This window comes from Odocoileus virginianus, chromosome X (assembly GCF_023699985.2).
Source record: "Odocoileus virginianus isolate 20LAN1187 ecotype Illinois chromosome X, Ovbor_1.2, whole genome shotgun sequence".
In the NCBI taxonomy this organism is placed as follows: Eukaryota; Metazoa; Chordata; class Mammalia; order Artiodactyla; family Cervidae; genus Odocoileus; species Odocoileus virginianus.
Genome location: NC_069708.1, coordinates 28,214,260 through 28,232,239, shown reverse-complemented (window position 1 = coordinate 28,232,239; position 17,980 = coordinate 28,214,260). Strand labels below are relative to the sequence as shown.

Below are 17,980 nucleotides of genomic sequence, written 5' to 3'. Positions count from 1 at the left end.
CCCTTACCCTCTGCCTCCAACATACTCCCTAGAGTACTACAGGCAGGGAAGACCTAAACTATTGGGAGGAATCCCTAACATTTTTCCAGAGTAGAATTCGGCTAGTCCAAAAAGGGTCTTTCTTTTAAGGGTTTTGGGAAACTAGACACTGCAATTTTATTAGTATCGGCGACGTTTGTTTGGAGCAAATTCAGCTCCAGGAGCTGCACGGTTGAATGCAGGAGGGGTTCCACCAATTGCCCCAATTCCTTCCATTGTAGCAGCTTGGCCAAAGCGTTCAGTTGTTGGTGGGGTCTTAAAGAGAAAGAGAACGACGTTATAATAGAACCTGTGCCCGAGCTTCCCACCCATCCATAGTCCCTCCCCTGGAGGCCATTTCCACTCAACATTCAAGGTTCCTGATGGTAGGGGAGACTAAGCCTATTTAGAACTATAGTGGATAACCCTAAAAAGGAAGTTGCTGACAGTTCCACCCATCTTCTTTAACTTTTTATCCTGATTCCTACAGTCTAAGCAACATTACATACTAAATTCCTGGGCTGGATAAATGTTAGCCAAGTCCTTTTTCCTTAACTAGGTACATGGACAAGGGCAGGCCATCACTCTTCAGCAAACTTAACCCTGAATAAAGTAAACATTTTGACACTACAACTAAACCACTTCAAGACTGAATGAGCCATAAAGCTTTTGGACTCATATGTATTTTATATGGTAATGCCTAACCTTTGTTGCCTTCCCTCCAAAAAGGAACCTATTTACCCAGGGTAGCAAAAAATGTCAGTCAAAACTAGCCAGTCAGAGGATAAAATATAATTTAAATAAGATTGGGTTTGCACAAAACTCAAAGAGCTTGAGGTTAACATTTTATAGATAACAGTGATCCTAAATACTATTTAATCTGTAGCAAAACTGTAGCAGGCCCAAGGACCATGAAGGCAAAGTCCTTCCTCCTATCACCATAAAGCTCTGCAGTTTACCAATCCCAAAGTTCCATCTGGCATCATAGTGGCCGGTCCTGGAGGAGCTGGGGTACCAGCTGGCACAGGAGCAGGGGGCATGGCGCCTCTGTTGTTTATGCCCATAGCACCTAAAACAGAGTAGTGATCAGTAGAGGAGACAGACATTGACCTTCTTTATCTATGCCAAAGGAAACAATTCAAGACTTCTGGGCTAAGACATGTTACCCTCCTGCCAAAATTTGCTTCCAGAAATGTCAAGCCCCTTAAATTTGGACTAGGTAGGAGAAGCTACATAGTTCACCAGAGATGAGACAAAAAAAAAAAGAAATCTGTACCATTAATCTTGTTAAGTCCTTACCTCCCATAGCCATCTGACCCATCCGTATCTCTTGCTCTCTCTGAAAAACAAAAAAACACTCAAGACAGTCCAAGACGGCACTGCATTCATTCTACTACAATCCACTAAGGACCACATACTAAAGAACATCTACAACAGCTCCTTGAACTCACTCACTGTAGTTGTACAATGAATTCAAGTTTAGAGCTACTAGGACACAAGTCAGAGTTTCCTATTGGGAACAAATTGAGAGATGAAAGAAGAGAGACATGATTTCTTTCAGGGCTCCAACCTGTACAACTGCTGAGGACATCAAAAGACCAGGCAAGGCTGCTACAGGACTGAATCTATCTGATCCTGCAGTCACTGAGATTAAATAGCATACACCGGCCCCAGCTTTTCATCCTAAATTGCCTGTGAGGCAAAAAGACCTCCTCTTCAAACCTTACCTTTCGTTCCTATGACTGCTTCTTTCTAAAAGTGTCACAGAGTGGAAAAATTGGTCATAGTCTATTGTGTTTTCTAATCCTACTGGTGAGTTTGTCGTATCATGGGCACATGAGAGATATACCGCATCAGGGAAGGTTCCCTTGAATCCTTCCTGCTGCCGTCGCATCATTTCTTCTTGTTGCCGCCGCATCTCTTCCTCACGGCGCCTGCGCTCCTCCTCCTGCCTACACGGAGTCACCAAGATATTTAAGCACAGGCATTCCAGAACTTGAACAGATTATCTATCTTAATAGGGGACTCAGCCAAGGAGATCCAAGAGCCCACTGAAAACTACCTTAGCTCTCCAGGAAACTGTTAAGTGGGCCCAACCCTAAAACAACCCAGATGTGTCCTTTAGGGGAAAAAGTTCTTTAACAAAGGAGCCAGCCTCATGAGAGCAGTCACTCAGCTGCTTTCCTCTTTAGTGCAGTCCCAAGAATTCACAGAACCACGGGCAGTCAAAACATCTACCTAAAGGGAGAACTTGAGAAGCAGCCAGGAAACATTTGCCAACATATTTACAAACGCATGATGGTAAGAAGCAGGAGTGAGACATTACCTTTTAGAGTTATTGGAGAAAAAGGGTTGGAAGAAAAAAAGTTACCTGAGTTCCAGCTGCTTTCGTTTTTGCACTTCTTGATTGTGCAGCTCTTCCATCCTCCGAAGTTCTTCTTGACGCCTCATCAAATCTAGAAAAACAACAGACTGATTCAGAGTATGCTCCACCCTCCTCATATAGGCCCACCGATTTTCCACAAATAAAGATCCAGAAAGCAAAAGGGATATTTAATCCCTGAGTGGCCATCCGAGGTATCCAGATTCCAAAAATGAAGTCAAACCTATTAATTCCTTCTCCACAGAATCCAGTATCCTCTGCCACATCTCCAAGCTCATTTGCCTACCAAGATCAACAAAATATTTCAGAGAATAAAAGTTGAAGTTTAGGCCTTTCTCTACTGACTGATACAAAGAAACTCCTGAAGTTATTTTGTCCTTCTAGTTTTAAGACTTAGGTAGATACTCACCCTGCCTCATTAGCATGACCTGGTGCTCATGGCGAGCAGCCTCCATCTCCATCTCCAGCTTCTCACGAGCTTCCTTGATGTTTCGGTCCACTTGGTCCTGCTGCTGCTTTTCCATCTCAATAAGTGCCTTCCAGCGCATGGCATACTCATACTCAAAAGACCCAGGCTGTGCAAATCTGGGTGGCTGTTCTCGCTCTCTATTGACAAGATTGCTGGGTTACTAAAACTCTGACCAAGATTCTCCCAACTAAACACTACATTCCTCCCAAGGGCTAAGACAACAGCTGCCACTGAACACATACAGCAAAGACTTGCCTCTTTTACACAGCCCATTTCAAGCTTCCTTAAGAATAAATAGGCAAACAACTAACAGGGAATCTGTCAGGATCACATACTTGTGAAATTGCTGGTTCTTTATAACCAGCTTCTCTGGGAGTCCCTCTTCATCATCTAACTGGTCCATGGGCTCCACAGTCACAGGTCGAGGAAATCTGGAAGAACAACACTCAGCGTTAGTCAAATTATAACCTTCATTAGGCTTCTGTCTCTACATAAGTCAGTGGCACAATGAACTAATTAATGGTCAGCACTAAACAATTAAACATAGTTCTGAAGGTGCTTTTACACCTAGTCCCAAGTAACCAAGTCCTATAAACGGAACTATGCGGAATCTGGGGTTGACAGGATGGGGTCAGGGTTCAGATCTCTGAACACAGCCTTTAAGTAAGTACAGTACTTAAGTGCGGGGCTGCCCCATTGCAGCCATCATTTGCCTGCAATGCTGGAGGTGCTGCAGGGGCCACAGGCTTGAGCCCTGGGTTGGGAAGATCCCCTGGAAAGGAAACAGCAACCCACTCCAGTATTCTTGCCTGGGAAATTACACAGACAGGGGAGCCTGGTGGGCTATGAGTTCACAAAAATGTCGGATACAACTGAGCAAGCAAACTCAGAACTCAAGATAATGACTTGGAATAAATACTAAGAGAGATGTTGCATGCACAAAACAATTTACGAGTTCTAAAACTTCAAAGGGGAGATTTAACACTAACTAAATGACAACTTACTGAAAATGTGTACTTTTAATCCTCATACCAGTTCCATTAATTTAAGATTATACTGAAAACCCTACCAGATACATGTAAATCCATGGCTAATTCATTTCAATGTATGACAAAAACCACTGCAATGATGTAAAGTAATTAGCCTCCAACTAATAAAAATAAATGGAAAAAAAAAAAAAAAAAGAAAACCCTACCAGAGAGCTGGATTGTATCTAAAGTCTTCTAAATGAACACAAGAACATGGTTCTTAGAGGCTAACTCCCCAGACCACAGAAAGAAGTAGCATTTTAGGTATGTTTCTGAAAATGACCCCTCACTCACGTGGTTAGCAGGAAGGAGCCTTCACTGCATCTGTCCAGAGCTTTCCGAGCAGCTGGCTTCCCTGAGAATTCAACAATGCCTTTTCCTGAGGGCCTGCCTCGATCATCCACAATGACTACAGCCCTCTCCACCTGGCCGAACACAGAAAAGGCTTCCTCCAGCAGTTCATTGGACACATACTGAGGAAGGTTTCGGACTGTAAGGGATGCACTATGGCAGGCAAAGCGCACACGCAGCTGCTTTCCACGGAGTGGCATGTTGTCCAGTTCTACTTTGGCAATCTCCGCTAGGGTTCGTGTTTCCTAGGAAGCAGAGAAAAGTCAGAATAACTCAACAGCTGAACAATGACCACCTACACAGCCATCAAGAGTCTAAAGTACTATAGCTCAATACCTCAAGGTCTCCAAAAAAACAAAAAACAAAAACCCCCCAAACCCTTGGCAACAAGCATACAAAAAAAAAAAATGGACAGAACTGGAAGAACGGATTCGTGTGTTTCAGATAATTCTTTGGTTAACCTAATTGCTCTGATGGCCTTGTAATAAATCAATTGGAAATTCTAGAGTTAATATCACTTACATGGTCATCAGTATCACAAGCTATTCTTTTAAGTGTTAAATCTGGACAATGACCAGCATAAAACCTACCCTTACAATACGGAAGTCAGAATTATTTTAGTTTTAGCTAGTTATGTACCAGAGTAATCAGAATCACTACACCCTCGAAGAAGCCTCTTTAGAACCACAGACCTATCAAGGGACCCTCCCCTCCACATTCTTAAAGAGGAACCTGAGCCCCAGAAAAAATGACTTGCCCATATAGTTTTGAGTTAGTGGCAGATCTCACTAGCACATTATGTTCCTCATTTATGGAGATAGATAATGCCCAAAAAGGTTTCCCCCACGCACTTAAACACATTTCCTAAATCAAATCAGACATCTACACTTAAAAATGGTTATGATAAATGTTATGTGGATTTTAGCAATTAAAATTTTTCTTTCAAAGTAGATACAAAAAAATATATATAAAACTGTCCCCTCAATGTTTTGAAGACTCTTAAGTGAGATAATACATGCATAAGGGCTTTGGAAATAAATTATATAAATCTTGATCATTACTAAAAGTCTTTTTCCATTTTTTTTCAGGAAAAAATCTTACTGAAAGTATTTCCAGGGGACAGTAACGGGAAAGGTACAGAAAAAACAAGATTAACTATGACTTGATAGTTATTGAAGCTGGGTAACAAGTATGTGCAGGTTCACTGTACTATTCTCTCCACTTCTATATGCTTGAAATGTCCCAATTAAAAAAAAGTTCCAAAGGGGACACTTAAGCCCCAGAGTCCTAGGCAAATAAACCTATGTTGTCTTGAAACAAAAACCTATCAGGAAAAATAAAATCTGCATTTTGTCCTGTTCTACCAACTATAAGCTTTTACAAACATCATCTGAGAATTATTTCTATTGCCTAATTTTCCATATCCATCATTTCCCAGCTTCACCACTTTTTAGAGCATGCTCTAAAAGACCACAGCTGCTTACCAAGCGGATAAAGCCAAAGCCCTTGTCCTTATGAATGAAGACTTCACCTGCCTTCCCATATTTCTCAAACAGTTTCCTCATTTCCTCCTCAGTGATGTCAGGAGGAAGATTGCCCACAAAAAGCCGGCTACGCTGGGTGAAGGTCTTCTCTCCTGGTTTCCTAAAATTCTTCAGGTCAATAGTCAAGCCTTCATCTGAGAGAAGAAACACAGTCACTTAAAAGATTGGGGAGAGATTTACAGTCATATCCTCAAAGAGTTACAACTGCTGCTAGATAAGAAATGTAACTGCTGTAGAGAAGTCAACACCATTTCCCAATGGAATCTATCCACTAACCACTTATCACTTAGAATGTGAAAGCAGTATGCAGAGATCTGGGGGGTGGAGGGAAGGAGGGCAGACTTCTCAACAGCTCTACTATGGTCCAGGAGCCAACCTAGACTAACTCAGAGACAGAAAGACAATACAAGAGCTACTGTCAAAGAGAAAACCAAGCAAGTCAAGGAGCTCTATGTCAGAAGTGATTGGATTTTTACATTTAAAACATAATTACAAAAAAAAAAAAAACCACGTGCCCCATTTCCCAGTCCCACATCAATCTTCATAACCTTAACAGTTCCCATTCTTTCAGGCTTGGGGTAATGTAATGAAAAGAAATGAGTTAGGAAAGAGTATTCTTTTTAGAAATTTTTGGAAATAAGGAAGATGAGGTTGTTTGTACTTTTAGACGCATACAAGAGGTGCTCAAAGTTAGCTGAATGGACGGGAACATATCTTTAAAGATCTTTTACCCTGATTAAAACTAGGGAGGCAGAGGCCCCAGGCTAAAAGTATAATACTCAGTATCAGATTTCTTCTCCATTAAGTCTTAAAAATCTTTATATTTTCTCTACCTACTAGTCATACAATGATTACCATAGTAAGAACCAAGCTCTCAGATAAAACATGCAGTCATCTGTTTAGCAAAATGATGTGCCAATGCAGCAAAGCAACCTGTATTCAACTGCTATCCTACATATCTGCTCCTTATTTCAGAGAATCAGCCTTTTTCTATCCTAAGTATTGAGGTAAATAGGGAAAAGAACAAAGGTGTGCCATAAAAGCCCATTCCTTTATAATCCCAAGAGTCTAATCTAAAAATCAAGAAACTATTCCCAAAAGAGAACCTATTTCTACTTCATTACCTAGCATGTACTTACTCTGGCTGCTGGCTTGCTGCCCATTTGCAGGCATTGGTGGAGGCGGTGGCTGCTGCTGTTGCTGCTGGTGGTGCTGCTGATGGTGATGTTGATGATGCTTCCTTGGAGTGTGGTTTTGTTTCTCCAAGTTAAAAGTTTTATTGCTCTGCATCTTTGTACCCTAAAAATAAACTGGAATGTCAGACACATTCAGTGCTAAGAACATACTCAGTCACTAATTTCCTGGTGACTTACATGTCAATTAATCACCTATGGTACTATTTCAAACAGGTATGGTGAAGGAGTACAATTCAAGCATCTAAAACCACAGCACTAGCAGTTATATTGCACACAGAAACTAGGCAAGTACTAAATAAGAACAGCTTGTAATAGAATGACTTGAGGAACCTTCCAGTTCAATAACTATATGCATTGAAGTGACTTTCCCAAAATAATCTACTCCCTAAAAAATGACCCCTATCATAATATTAAAGCACACTTTAAAAATACAATGATTGAAATAGATTCTCATTATCTCGAGGACTAGTAAGTCTTGTTCTTCTCTGGCACCTTGCAGCCCTAGCCTACAGTTGATACTGTGGAATGAACAGCAGGAAAAGTATGAGCTGTATAGACTTGGACACACTTACATTTGAAACATGGTCCTAACACTTACTAGTAAATTACTTTTGAACCAGTTTCTTAAGTTGTTATAAAAGGAATAATAAAAACACCTACCTCTCAAGGTAGCTATGAAGATGAATAAACATGTGAAAATACTAGTTCTGTACTAGCATATATTGTTATTATTTAATCATAACAGAAAGATAAATGACTATCAAAGTAATAAAAGCATCAAATACAAACATATACAATCATAAAATCTTAAATTCTGTCATTTAAAAACCAACATAAGGAAGTTCCCTGGTTGCCTAGTGGTTAGGATTCCAAGCCACTGTTGTGGCTGGGATTCAATCCGTGACTGGGGAATTGAGATCCTGTAAGCCACACAGCATGGCCAAAAAAACCGTAAGATTAAAATGAAAATTCCTGGTATAATCCAGGCTGAATACAAAAGTTGAGGGTTTTAAGATGGAAATTTCCTAAAGGATCAGCTGAGGACCATCTCCCTTATCCAAAGGCAGTTTTCCAGTAAATTAAATGACAAAAATCAATCCTAAATCTTTTACCCTAAACACAAGACCCTCCAGCCAGATTTAACTGAAAGAAAGATGCAGAAAATGATCTTTTCCCTGAAAACTGTATTATTAACATCATATGATTCCCTTAGAATAAATTATATTCCTTAGATTAAAAAAATGTGACAAAGGCTTGCTAACTGTTGATTCTGGATGAGGAATATACAAGACACTTATGTATATAAAACTTTCTTAACACTGATACATTTTTTATATTTCATATCCTACCAAAACTGAAAATATCAAAGCAGTTAAGTTCTGTATATAAGTTCTTTTATAAGACAACAGGTAACATAAGGTATCAAGATGCTCATATTCTTTAGCTCAGGAATTCTACTTCTAATAATTTACTCTAAGAATATAATTTTAAGATTTAAAAACTACATCCATGAAATATTCACTGTAACTGGCTTTCTGGTAACAAAATGATAAAAATGACTTTTTCTTTTTTACTAATTTTTTACATTAATTCACCAAATGCTTATTTGCTAGATACTATTCTAGGTGCCTGGGATGAATCAATGAACAGTCTTGCCTTCAGCAGTGACAACCTTCCAGTGAGAGAAAATACACATAATAATTAAATTATGTAATACTTAAGAGGTTTAGTGCTAGGAGAAAATAAAAGTTGAGTGGAGGGGAAAGTGGACAGGGAGTGGAAGGGGAAGATCTGCAATTTTAAATAGAGTTGTGAGTTTAGCTTCACTAGAAATTTGACATTCAAGCCAAAACTTGAATTTTCATTTCTATCATTTCATCAGTCTTGTCTTTTTCATTAATAAAGTACAAACTACATCTTTAACATAGAATACTTAATAAAACAAAAACCCAAAGACTGACCACTGAAAAAGTCACTGTTGACAATTTGATATACCCTTTCAGTCACTGATTTACATATTTGTATGTACTCTAAATGGTATACTCCATGTCACTAAATCTTCTACATTTGTTAATGGACTCTGTATTCTGCTGTCAACCAAGCCCTTATAGTGCCGGGACACTTAGGTTATTTGTAATTTGTCACTATTATAAACCAATGCTCTCAGCTAAGTCTTGGGGCACTTTCATGAGCAGACATTCCACCCCAATGTCCATTTTCATTTCTTTACCTTTAAAAACATACACTGTCATTTCAAAACTGCAACCATAAATGCAGTTTTATATTCACCCTTTTCTCATTCCTAGTGTCAACTTAATTATAATTTTCAATGGTTACATAAAGTCCAGCTGGATGTACACTAATTTGCTAAACTACTCCCTATGAGACATTTAGGCTGTTTTCAGCCTTTTCCTATTATAATGCTGCAATAAATAATCTCCGTAGGATAAATTCTTATTAAACGCCTTTGTGACTCTTGCCACATAGTTTACAGTTTAACAACTTTAAATACTGTGAATACATGCAGCAGTTTCAGAGCAAATTTGATACCTTAAAAAATAGAGAGAATTTAAAAATAACATACAAGAAATTAAAACATAAAAATAGAGCTGGGGATAAGTAAGGTGGGCATTAGCATCAGACGTTTTCCCATATGAGTCCTACATATTAAACACCCCTGTTCCCGACCCCAAAAGCCTATAGCAGAAACTTGAATTATTTTCACAGCCATTTCTCCAACTATTTCTTCTTACCTCTGGCTAGAATCCAAAGAGTCTCTCCCTTTTTTTTAATCTCCAGCCTTTAAGAGTCAGTGGCCCCAGCCTCAATACCTTGCATCCCATTCAGGAACCCACAATGCTATAAGTTAGTAGAAATCCTTACAGCGATCTACTCAAAACTGAAATATTAAAAACTCTATATTTACATCCTAACCACACCTCAGCACTCCATTCAAAAAAGCCATTTTACAATTTCTTAGTAGAAATTATCTCTTTGATCATAGGGATGTTTTAAACTATTCAGAATTACTTCAATGGAAGTTATTTTTTATTTTAGAAAGTGTAATGTGGTAGTTAAGATGTTAATACCAGATATTTACTGATCACTGAATGTCAGGCAGTGTGCTAAGACTATATTATCTCATTTAATACTCACAACTATCTTCTGAATAAGAAAACTGATGCACATCCAAGGTCACACAAATGTGATGAAGCATGGAGTAAAACTCAGGTCTGTTGAACTCTAAAGCTCATGTTCATTGCTATGGTACAAACTGAGTAATCGAACTCACCTTGATTTTAGACTTTAGAATTCAAAACACTTACTAAAATGTCACCTAACCTCTGAGTCTTAGTTTCCTCACCTGTAAGATGGGGGTAACATCTATCTCACAGGGCTGGTTATTTTGACCAAACCAGATAATGGACATAACAGCTACTTGTTCCTGCTGGCAATCACCACCCCTATTTCTACATATGTGGTGCTCCAGTTAGACAAATGTCATCAATTACATTCTTCCCTTGCTCTTCTGGATTCTAGCAAAAATTATTTTTACAACCAAACTGCCTACCTTTGTGTCGAGTAAATGTCTCCATAATGCCAATCTTTATACTCTTTCCCTTCAGTTTATTTCCCAAGAAGGCATTCAACAGTGAACACAAAATAATACTGTATAAATCACCTAAAACAGTGCCCACAAAGTAGCAAGTATTCAGTAAGCATTTGTCCCTGTAATGTACTTCTGATGATGACCATCAATATAATTTGGAAATATGTACAGATATCTGGGTAATAAATTCACTGCCCCTAGCCACTGGGGCCTCTGAGAAGGGAATAAATCATAAAGATCAACAATAAGGATTTATGTCTACTTATTTGCCCCAAAGACTAACCCTGATGGACTTTCTTGAGAGCAAATACATAATGCTGTTATAAAAACTGGGGCTATTTGCAACACAACTGCACAAATGTTGTTTAAGACCACACACTACACCACATATATGTAACCTAAATAAAACGTCCCCTTAATTTTCAGGAAAAGGATCAACTTTTAAGTGGAAACTGCGTGGGGGGAAATCTGGTAAAAATCTACCAGATGGAGATAGTTGCCTGGATGTGGACCAGCCTGAAAGCTGCAGGAGGCACTGGCAAGGTAAGGTCTTTTTCTAAAAATCTCTTAGGACCTTTCATTTAGTAACAAGGAACACAGACAAAGACACAATATAAATCTAGCCAGGACCCCCCCCCCATTAGAGTGGCCAGATGTATCAAATAAAAACACATTACAGTTAAATATGAATTCAGATTTTGAAAAATAAATTATTTTTAGTGTCCCATTCCACGTATACTAAAAAATTTGTTGTTTACATAAAATTCAAATCTAACGGGGTGTCCTGTATTTTCTCTGACAACCCTACCCCTACCTCAACTTTGGAGATAACCAAGTGCCTCCCAGTCCTCTTTAACCTCGACTTCTGTTAAGAACATAAAGCAGCAGCTTACGACAATAGTTTTTCCAAATGTAAAATACCCGATAGGAAAGCCATAAAATTCATTTTCATTTTTGAAAAAGTGATGTCATAAATAGATCGAGTAGACAGGCAACAGGACAAAAGTCTTCAAGAACCTGCCTAGGAAAATAGCAAGGGCTGGACTAGCAGATGAACTTCCCAGCTGAGAGTTCTGACAAAGAAGCATAGCTGGGGTAGGGGAGGGGGCCCCCTTTCTCCTCCGGAACTAACGGCCTCACGAGGTCGAGAGGAGGAGCGCCCGACAAAGCGCCTCCTCCTGCAGCCGCGACTTCAGGGCTCTCGGATAATAGACCCCACACCCTCAGGCCCAGGGCGGCTCAACGATTGGGGAACTTACTGACAAGGTTCAGCTTCCAAGATGTGTTGCACAAAAAAACGACAAGGGAAGGGAAACGGGAACCAGATTAAAGCAGAAGGCGAGACCAAGGGAGAGCGATGGGCCCCCGCGGGTGGGATAAGACCGTGTGGCCGCCGAGGCAAGGCCTCAAGGGGCCGCGGAACGAACGGCCCACCTTCCTCCAAACCCAGCCTCGCCCTCATCTCTTCCTTCACCGATTGTCGCTAGAAATCCTACTCTTCTCTCAAACAAGAACTAAGTCGACCCCATACTCACCCTCTACCGACTGTTTTCTCCTCAGAGTAACGGCGACGCTACACGGCCTTTACCGTCCCGAGAAAAGAGCGCGCGACCGCCGGAAACGAGACGGCGGAGATCGGTGCCTCCCAAGGGGTACAAAGTGGCGTTCCCTATTGGTTGTCTGACATGCCGATCAACATTTATCTCCAGAGGTGGAATCGGTTTTCCACCATTTCTTCGATCTTATTGGCTACTGAATGTGAAAGACTGGAGTTCGTGTGAACGACAGATGGGGACAAAGAGCGAGGCTTTGTACCGAGTGCGCTTGCGCAAGTTGCGTCCGCTAGAGGCGGAAAAGGAAGGGGGGAGGGGGATAAACGGGTAGGGAGTGGAGGGTCGGAAGGAGAAACGTCAACTAAGTAATGGAAAGACCGAATGACCAAGTGATGGGAGGGGCAGAGGAGAGGGGGAAAAAGGGAGAGAGAGAGAGGAAAGTAGAAAGAAAGGGAAAGAGAAGGGGAGATAATGGGCGCGTAGGCGTGCTCTGAGAATTCCTGCACTGCGCCTGTGCAAACAGCTAGAGTAACAATGTCATTGTATTCAGTGTAGTAGATCTAGCTTTTTTCTACTGAAAAAATGCCCCGCCATGTTTCTTTTTTCACACTTCCTCATTAAAACTTACACTCTGACACTTCTCACTTAATCAGATTTTCTAGTTGCTTCTCCTGCTACCAGGTGGACTCATGCAGCCCAGCTGAAACAGTCATCACTATGGTTATGGTTAAAGAAAGAGACGGAGGAGAGGAGGGGAGATCGATACTTCAGTCTCTGCGTAATTACACAGAATTGTAACCAGCACTCTTATTTCCATGGTAACCAGGGAACCCAGCAGTCCAAACATCATTATTGTTCCCGTGCTTTACAGAGAGAATCAACAGGTGTCATCATTGCCATGGATACATTTTAGGCCTCCAGATCAGACGGATTTCTGTATTCCAAAGGATGCCAATTAGGTAATCACCTTCATTTTTCAGTAATGCCTAGCTAGCCCTGTGGCTAATCAAGGACTACAACTGCTCACCTGATAGGTCTTTGTAGTTAATTCCCACTAACTCACATTCAGGGTTTCAGGGGTTCCCACTGGCGCCACCTTATGTGGGGACACAGTGATCTAAATCTGCATTATCTAGAACCTTCTGCAATGACAGAAATGTTCTATTTCTGCTCTGTTCAATATGGGAGTACCTACTGGCCATATGAGGCCATTGAGAACTTGAAATAGGAGTGTGTGTGAGGAACTGAATTGTTAATTCCACTTCATTTTAATTAGCTAAAATTCAAGTAGTCACACAAGGCTAGTGGCTACCATATTGGACATATCAATATCAATAATTACCAAACTTTTTGAGAATAAATAATACCTTTATTGGGCTTCCCGGGTGGCGCTAGTGGTAAAGAATCCACCTGCCAATGCAGGAGACACAAGAGACTGGGCTTCAACCCCTGGGTCGGGAAGATCCCCTGGAGGAAGGCATGGCAAACCCACTCCAGTATTCTTGCCTAGAGAATCCCATGGACAGAAGAGCCTGGTGGGCTATGGTCCACAGGGTTGAAAAACGTTGGACATGACTAAAGGAACTTGGCACGCAGGCAACACCTTTATAATGAAAAACGAATTAATACCTCTACCCTGAAAAAGGCATTTTTCCTGCTTACAGAAAACAAAAACAAATACCCAGGAGTGAAAATAGAAAAGTCTCTTCTGTTCATCCCAGTGGTTACAATTATGACTACATTCTTGCATTTCTGTTTTCAATATTTATACTGTCCTGGTCAAAGAGAAAAGTTTCTACCTTTTTATACATGAAGGATTAAGCTACATATACTTTTCTGAGACATGGCTTTCTAATTTTAAAAATACTTTAGCTATCTTTCCATATAAATGCATAAAGATCTATAAGAACTTTTAACATCAAATATTTTATAGACTCTGGCATGACTGTTTTTAGTATATGTTGAGTGAAAAACAAAGTTAAAAAAAGCTATGGATTCAATAACATTTTAACAAACTTTGTTAATTACGATAGCTGTTTACACCATTGGAAAATCAAATAAAATAACAAAAGGAAACTTGTACTTTTGTGTATCTTCTTAAGGCAGTCACAACATAAGCAGAGAAATGTTAATGTAAACAATACTGTAGGCAAAAGAAATAATAGTATCATGCTAAAGGTAAAGGTCACAAAGAGTCAGACAGGACGGAGCGATTGAACTGAACTGAAAAGGTAAAGGTAACACAGCTCTACTTGAGTGGATCAGGAATGGCTTCTCAAAAAAGAGCACCTTTGAATTGTCTTAACTAAGAGGTTGACATCAGAGACACCAGTGTACAAAGGTTCAGAGACAGAATGACCTATGTTTTAAGTAATTTGTCATGACTGAAGAGAAGTGGGGAGACTGAATGATTGGAAATTAAGACTGAAGAAATGGATATAGGCTAAGTAATTAAGGGCCTGTGCCATACTTAGAATTTTTTACTTGAATCTGTAGATGATGGAGCTCAGTCATGTCTGACTCTTTGCGACCCCATGGACTGCAGCCCACCAGGCTCCTCTGTCCATGGGATTTTCCAGGCAAGAATACTGGAGTGGGTAGCCATTCCCTTCTCCAGGGGATCTTCCCAACCCAGGGATCAAACCCAGGTCTCCTGCATTGCAGGCAGACTGTTTACCGTCAGCCACCAGGGAAGACAAATAATTAAGAGCCTGTGCTATGCTTAGAATTTTTTACTTTAATCTGTAGGTGATGGAGAGATTTAAGGGTTTTGTAAAAATAACATGTCTTTATTCTTATTTTAAAAGTAATAAATGCTTATTGAAGGAAACATTCAAAAATACACATAAATATAAACACCATCCATGGGCTTCCCAGGTGGTGCTAGTGGTAAAGAACTTGCCCACCAATGCAGAAGACCTAAGAGACACAGGTTCAATCCCAGAGTCGGGAAGATCCCCTGGAGAAGGAAATAGCAACCCATTCCAGTATTCTTGCCTGGAGAATCCCATGGACAGAGGAGCCTGGCAGGCTACAGTCTATGGGGTCACAAAGAATTGGACACAACTGAAGCGACTAAACACACACACATAAACATCATCAAGATTCACTATGCAGAAACAGCTGTCGGACTTCCCTATTGGTACAGTGGATAAGAATCCACCTGCCAATGCAGGGGACATGGGTTCGATCCCTGGTCTGGGAAGATCCCACATGCCATGGAGCAACTAAGCCCACGCACCACAACTTCTGAAACCCATGCACCCTAGAGGCCACATGTGCAACTATTGAGCCCACCTGCTGCAACTACTGAAGCCCGTGCTCCGAGAGCCTGTGCCAAGAAAGGTCACCGCAATGAGAAGCCAGCACACCAAAACGAAGAGTAGCCCCATTCACCGCAACTAGAGAAAAGCCCACACACAGCAACAAAGATCCAGCACAACTATAAATAAATAATTTTGAAAAACAAACAACTGTTAGCATTTTGGTAGATTTTCTTCCAGGCTATCACAGATACATACACACACACACATATAGAGAGAGACAGAGACAGAGAGAGACAAAGAGACTGAGAGACAAAGACAATAATTTTTTCCATATATGATAGGTCTGTCTGAACTTCAGAAAGATTACTGTATTAATGTACTGAGGTTGCTGTAAAAAATTACCACAAACTTGGTGACTTAACAGGAATTTATTCTCTCACAGTTCTGGAATCCAGCAGTCTGGAATCAGTATCACTGGGATGAAATCAAGGTGCCAGCAGGGCCAGGATCACTCAGGAAGCTCTAGGAGTGTTTCTTGTCTCATCCAGCTTCTGGTGGCTGCTGGTATTCCTTGGTTTGTGGCTGCATGGCTCCAATTTCTCCCTCCGTGGTCACAGGGCCTTTTCTTCTTCTTTATCTCAAATCTTCCTCTGCCTCTCTCATATAAGCACACTTGTCATTACATTTAGGGACCACCTGGAATACTCTTCAACTTAAGATCCTTAACTTAATCACATCTGCAAAGTCCTACTTTTTTGCCAAATAAGGTAATATACACAGGCTCCATGAATTAGGACATGGATATATTTGGGGGGCATTATTCAGCTACCACAGTCACTCTGGCAACTGTGTAGTAAAGATTGGGAGAGACAAGCTAGGAGATCAGAACACCAGCTAGAATACAATCATAATTCCAGATGAAAGATGGGGAAGGACTGAACGAAGTGTTTGTAGGGATAGAGAAGAGGAAACCAAATCTAAATAATTAGAAGGTAGGATCAAGGAAACTTAATCAATTAAGAAGGTAAGGAGTAGAAGACTAGAATGATTTGCAGGTTTCTGGTTTGGGTGCCTGATTGTCTGGTTGTGCCACTAACCAGGAGAGGAACCAGGGGAAGCAGAGGGAAAGTCAATGAGTGCAGTTTTGGTCAAGGTGATTTATTTATTTATTTTTTTTCTGAAAAAAATATGGAACGCTTCACGAATTTGCGTGTCATCCTTGCGCAGAGGCCATGCTAATCTTCTCTGTATCGTTCCAATTTTAGTATATGTGCTGCCGAAGCAAGCACAAGGTGAATTTAAAATGAGAAGAGCCAACAAAGCAACAGAGGAAAAGGGTCAAAGCAAGGCTCTGGTAAGTCCATTTTTTCCTAATTATCATTATCAATCACATAATACTTGAATATTTCCAAGGTACTGAACATAATAATGGCGCTAGTGGTAAAGAACCCGCTGGCCAATGCAGGAGATGCAGGAGGCACGTGTTTGATCCCTGGGTCAGGAAGACCCCCTGGAGGAGGGCATGGCAACCCACTCCAGTATTCTTGCCTGGAGAATCCCATGGATAGAGGAGCCAGGTGGGCTACAGTCCTAGTAGAGTTGCACAGAGTTGGAGCACACCTGAAGCAACTTAGCACACACACTGAACATAGTAATATAGGGTTTTTCAGTACTAAGGATGATCTGTCCTCCACAAATTACCAAGTAACTAAATAAACAGGTAACATCAATTTTTTAAAAAAAGGTGGTACTTCCCTGGCAGTCCAGTGGTTAAGATTCCACTTCCAATTCAGGGGCCATGGGTTCCATCCCTGATCAAGAAACTAAGAACCCACATGCCACATGGTGCAGCCAAAAAGAAAAAAGTGAATGGTCCAGTGTGCAAGACTCTGTTTTTTTTTTAATTGGAGGCTAATTACTTTACAATAATGTGGTGGTTTTTGCCATACATTCACATGAATCAGCCATGGGTGTACATGTGTTCCCCCATCCTGACCCTCCCTCCCACCTCCCTCCCCATCCCATCCCTCAAGGTCGTCCCAGTGCACCAGCCCCGAGCACCATGTCTCATGCATCAAACCTGGACTGGTGATCTATTTCACATATGATAATATACATGTTTCAATGCTATAATCTCAAATCATCCCACCCTCGCCTTCTCTCACAGAGTCCAAAAGACTGTTCTTTACATCTGTGTCTCTTTTGCTGTCTTGCATGTAGGGTCATCATTACCATCTTTCTAAATTCCATATATATGCATTAATAAACTGTACTGGTGTTTTTCTTTCTGACTTACTTTGCTCTGTATAATAGGCTCCAGTTTCATCCATCTCATTAGAACTGATTCAAATGAGTTCTTTTTAATAGCTGAGTAATATTGCATTGTGTATATGTACCACAGCTTTCTTATCCATTCATCTGCTGATGGACACCTAGGTTGCTTCCATGTCCTGGCTATTGTAAATGGTGCTGTGATGAACACTGGGGTACACGTGTCTCTTTCAATTCTGGTTTCCTTGATGTGTGTGCCCTGTAGTGGGATTGCTGGGTCGTATGGCAGTT

General features: G+C 40.7%; 1 protein-coding gene and 1 non-coding gene across 3 annotated transcripts; both read right to left on the bottom strand.

Moving 5' to 3' along the window:
- Positions 1-131: 131 nt before the first annotated feature.
- On the bottom strand, positions 132-12,313 carry NONO (non-POU domain containing octamer binding). 2 transcript variants are annotated; one of them, XM_020882927.2, is made up of 11 exons: positions 12,135-12,313; positions 6,933-7,103; positions 5,734-5,927; positions 4,193-4,494; positions 3,206-3,301; positions 2,811-3,007; positions 2,390-2,474; positions 1,868-1,970; positions 1,318-1,357; positions 978-1,087; positions 132-294 (listed from the first exon to the last, which is right to left on the bottom strand). In XM_020882927.2, the coding sequence occupies exons 2-11, from the start codon at positions 7,081-7,083 to the stop codon at positions 160-162; spliced, it is 1,413 nt and encodes a 470-aa protein (XP_020738586.1). In that variant the 5' UTR covers positions 7,084-7,103; positions 12,135-12,313; the 3' UTR covers positions 132-159. The 2 variants fall into 2 exon arrangements, with proteins under 2 accessions (XP_020738586.1, XP_020738585.1); XM_020882926.2 differs by having other exon boundaries at positions 6,933-7,092; positions 12,135-12,309.
- Positions 12,314-16,600: 4,287 nt separating this feature from the next.
- Positions 16,601-16,707, bottom strand: LOC139033209 (U6 spliceosomal RNA). The gene has a single exon (XR_011485832.1). It is a non-coding gene; the product is annotated as a U6 spliceosomal RNA (small nuclear RNA).
- Positions 16,708-17,980: the final 1,273 nt, after the last annotated feature.

Bases quoted from the DNA above. Each gene is read 5' to 3' on its own strand.
- NONO (XM_020882927.2), bottom strand. From the start codon at position 7,083: ATGCAGAGCAATAAAACTTTTAACTTGGAGAAACAAAACCACACTCCA. The intron at 3,302-4,192 runs GTGAGTGAGGGG...TTGTTCTTCCAG, and splicing joins GGCTCCTTCCTGCTAACCAC to ATTTCCTCGACCTGTGACTG. The intron at 2,475-2,810 runs GTGAGTATCTAC...TTGTTTTTCTAG, and splicing joins GGTCATGCTAATGAGGCAGG to ATTTGATGAGGCGTCAAGAA.